The 3,343-nt window shown below is 42.2% G+C and overlaps 1 protein-coding gene across 1 annotated transcript in view; it reads left to right on the top strand.

The window, feature by feature from the left end:
• Positions 1-3,060, top strand: part of LOC122541310 (zinc finger protein 2-like) — a 22,135-nt gene extending 19,075 nt beyond the window's left edge. The window contains exon 2 of the mRNA XM_043677940.1: positions 1,264-3,060. Coding sequence (XP_043533875.1) covers positions 1,359-2,312 — 954 coding nt within the window. The 5' untranslated portion in view covers positions 1,264-1,358 and the 3' untranslated portion in view covers positions 2,313-3,060. The remainder of the gene's footprint in view (positions 1-1,263) is intronic.
• The last annotated feature ends 283 nt before the right edge of the window (positions 3,061-3,343 follow it).

The raw sequence follows: 3,343 nt of genomic DNA, 5'->3' as shown, positions 1-3,343 counted from the left end.
GCCATGTTTCTGTAATTGCTATGTTATCCCAGTCCCATGTTCCTAACCATGCCCTGAGTTCATCTGCCTTCCCTGTTAGGCCCCTTGCATTGAAATAAATGCAGTTTAATTTATTAGTCCTACCTTGTCCCTGCCTGCCCTGACTGTTTGACTCACTTCTGTTCTCAGCTGTACCCGTCTCAGATCGATCTCTTTCCTCACTATCTCCCTGGGTCCCACCCCTCCACCTTACTAGTTTAAATCCTCCCAAGCAGTTCTAGCAAATCTCCCTCCCTCCCTCCCTCCCACAGAAACGTCTGTCTGTACCTCTGACTACAGAATCCCATGACACAATTGATTTCTTGGAAGCCGACGTACCCCTCGTTGAATTAGAGCCAGTATCAATACCAGAAACTTGGCTGTTCGTGCTCCGTTCCCCTGAGAATCCATCACCCCCTACATTTTCCAAAATAGCATACCTGTTTGAAATGGGTATATCCACAAAAGCCTCCTGCCCTAGGTGCTGACTTCTCTTACCCTTCCTGGAGTTAACCCATCTATGTGACTGTATCTGAGACTTTTCCCCCTTTCTATAACTGCCATCCATCACATACTGTTGCTGTTGCAAATTCCTCATCGCTTCTAGCTGTCTCTCCAACCGATCCACTGAATCTGATAAGATTCGCATCCAACAGCATTTATGGCAGATATAATCCGCAGTAACCCTTAAACTCTCTTTAAACTCCCACATCTGACAAGAAGTACATATCACTGCAAAGGCCATTTTTGCTCCTTCACAATCCACAGGCCCAGAAAATAACATCGTCTTATTCCTCTACAAACACTGCACCAGGTTAAATTAATAGCTATGGCTTATATTTTAAGTTTAATCAAGAGACTTATCTCCAAGAACATATAATCAAGAAAGAATCCACTATAAACACTACTGCAGCCTTTCTCCTGTACAGACTTATAACAACAATTAACTTATCTGATTCTGTGCTGTGAACTTCGCCCAACAGTTCCTTCTAGATTAGTTGCGAATTTCGTTGTTCGTTAATCTTCCCAGATGCACTCCGATGTCCAGCGATACATGAATTCAAACAACAAAGGTAGCAACTGTGCAGGTTCTCTCTCTCTCTCTTGTTAAAATCAGATCAGCCGCAATGTTACTGTGTGGTGGAGTAGGCTTGAAAGGCCAGGCGTCCTCGTCTTAATCCTTGACCATGTCTTTTTGATGATTTCTTATGACCCCTTTATTCCTGTTAAAAATTTATTTCATAGGGTGTTAGAAGAAGAGGATTTTCTGACAGAAACTTCAAGATCTGGCTGACACATCACACAGATAATCAGGACTTGAATATCTTCAGCATTCTGTCATGGAAGCAAAAGGCACGAGTCGTAATGCAGAGAAACCATACATGTGTTCTATTTGTGGTCGATGCTTCTGCCGATCATCTGGCCTGTCAAGACACAAGCACAGCCACACCAGTGAGAAACCATGTAAGTGTGGGGACTGTGGGAAGGGGTTCAGTTACCCGTTTGAGCTGGAAATTCATCAGCGCATGCACACTGGGGAAAAACTGTTTACCTGTACCATGTGTGGTAAGGGGTGTACTCATTTCTCTGCCCTCCGGAAGCACTGGCGAGTTCACACTGACCAAAGACCTTTTAAATGTCCAGACTGTGGAAAGTGCTATAAAAGTTCCTGGGAACTGACGTGTCATCAACGTGTTCACACTGATGAACGACCATTCAGGTGCACTCACTGTGGAACTGGGTTCAGGCGATCATCTGATCTAACTGTACACCAACGTAGCCACACTGGGGAGAGACCCTTCACTTGCCCTGTGTGTGGGAAAGGATTCACTCAATCTTCCCAGCTTAGTACCCACCAACTTGTTCACACTAATAAGAGACCTTTTAAGTGTTCTGATTGTGAGAAGAGCTTTAAAAGCAAAAAGCATCTGGTGACTCACCAGCGAGTTCACACTGGTGAGAGACCATTCACTTGCTCTGTATGTGGGAAGGGTTTTGGCCGTTCCTCTTACCTACTGAAGCACCAACTGGTTCACACTGGGGAGAGGCCATTCACGTGCTCGGAGTGTGGGAAAGGGTTTGCTTGTTCATCCTACCTTTTGAAACATCAACGGGTTCACAATGGAGAGAAGCCTTTTTCCTGCTCTGTGTGTGGAAAGAGATTCACTTGCTCATCTAACCTACTGAAACATCAACGAGTCCACACTGGTGAGAGGCCATTCACCTGCTCTACATGTGGGAAAGGATTCACTGTGTCATCCAATCTGTTGAAACACCAGCGAGTTCACAAGTGAATACAAACTTTAGATTATGCTGCTTTTCCTGCTAAAAACGAAGGCCAAAATTGAACATTGTGATATTTGGGATTTGTTTCTGACAATGCTAATAATCCCAATAATGGAGTAGAATTTAAGATGCTTGAAAAATGTGAATTAAGCCAGCATTGTTTTGAACACATTGCTGTAAGATTTTGTCTTACCACCACTTTTAAGCATTAACTGGCTGGAACCAGGCAAACAATTTGGGGAAGGATCTTATGGATGGAAAAGAAATTTAGTCTGGACATACTCCTGAAAGGATCGTAAGGGGACTTGATCAGGTAAACGTTGAAAGGATATTTTCCGTTGTGTGAAAATCAAGAACGAGGGGTCAGAGAGTGAAAATAAGCAAACATTCACATTTGGTCTTCCTCAACTCTTCCACTCTGACAGCAAAGAACATATGTGGTTAATCATGAGGTGTATTAAGAATGTGGCAAGAGCCCTTTCTTCCATGGGTCAGCGCTCCTAGCCACATACACAAAGGATCTTCTACAGTTGTGCTTAGAATTTGCAAGAGTAACAATGAATCCTGGAAATGTGTCATCAGATCATGGTTTGATATCCAATTGTAACCTGTTCCTCACTGAAACTGAAAAACTGGCCTGTTGATAAATTGTACAAAGCTTAATGTGTTGGTGTAAGAATTCTAAGTTTACTATTTTAATATCTATTGAAAATAATCGGTTGAAGTTTGCATTAAAATAACAGATGTACAAATTCACAGGAGTGTTAGCTACTGGTATAATTGTGTACAGACATTTAATTTCCAGGTACAGAAAAATCTGCAGCATATTTCTACAATAGGATTGTTTTATTGCTGTGGGCTTTACTCAAATAATCCAATTAAATATAAACCTCAGTCCAAATGTAAATAGTGGTATTGTGTCTTTAATTATCAAAGAAGTCAGATACATTGTGCGATTAATGGGTGATTCAGCAATGGTGTACATATTTTATTTGTTCATTGGATGCACACGTCACCAGCTCAGCCAGCTGTTATTGAC

This window comes from Chiloscyllium plagiosum, chromosome 37, assembly GCF_004010195.1.
Source record: "Chiloscyllium plagiosum isolate BGI_BamShark_2017 chromosome 37, ASM401019v2, whole genome shotgun sequence".
NCBI classification, from domain to species: Eukaryota; Metazoa; Chordata; class Chondrichthyes; order Orectolobiformes; family Hemiscylliidae; genus Chiloscyllium; species Chiloscyllium plagiosum.
This window is presented reverse-complemented; position numbering and strand designations above follow the sequence as displayed.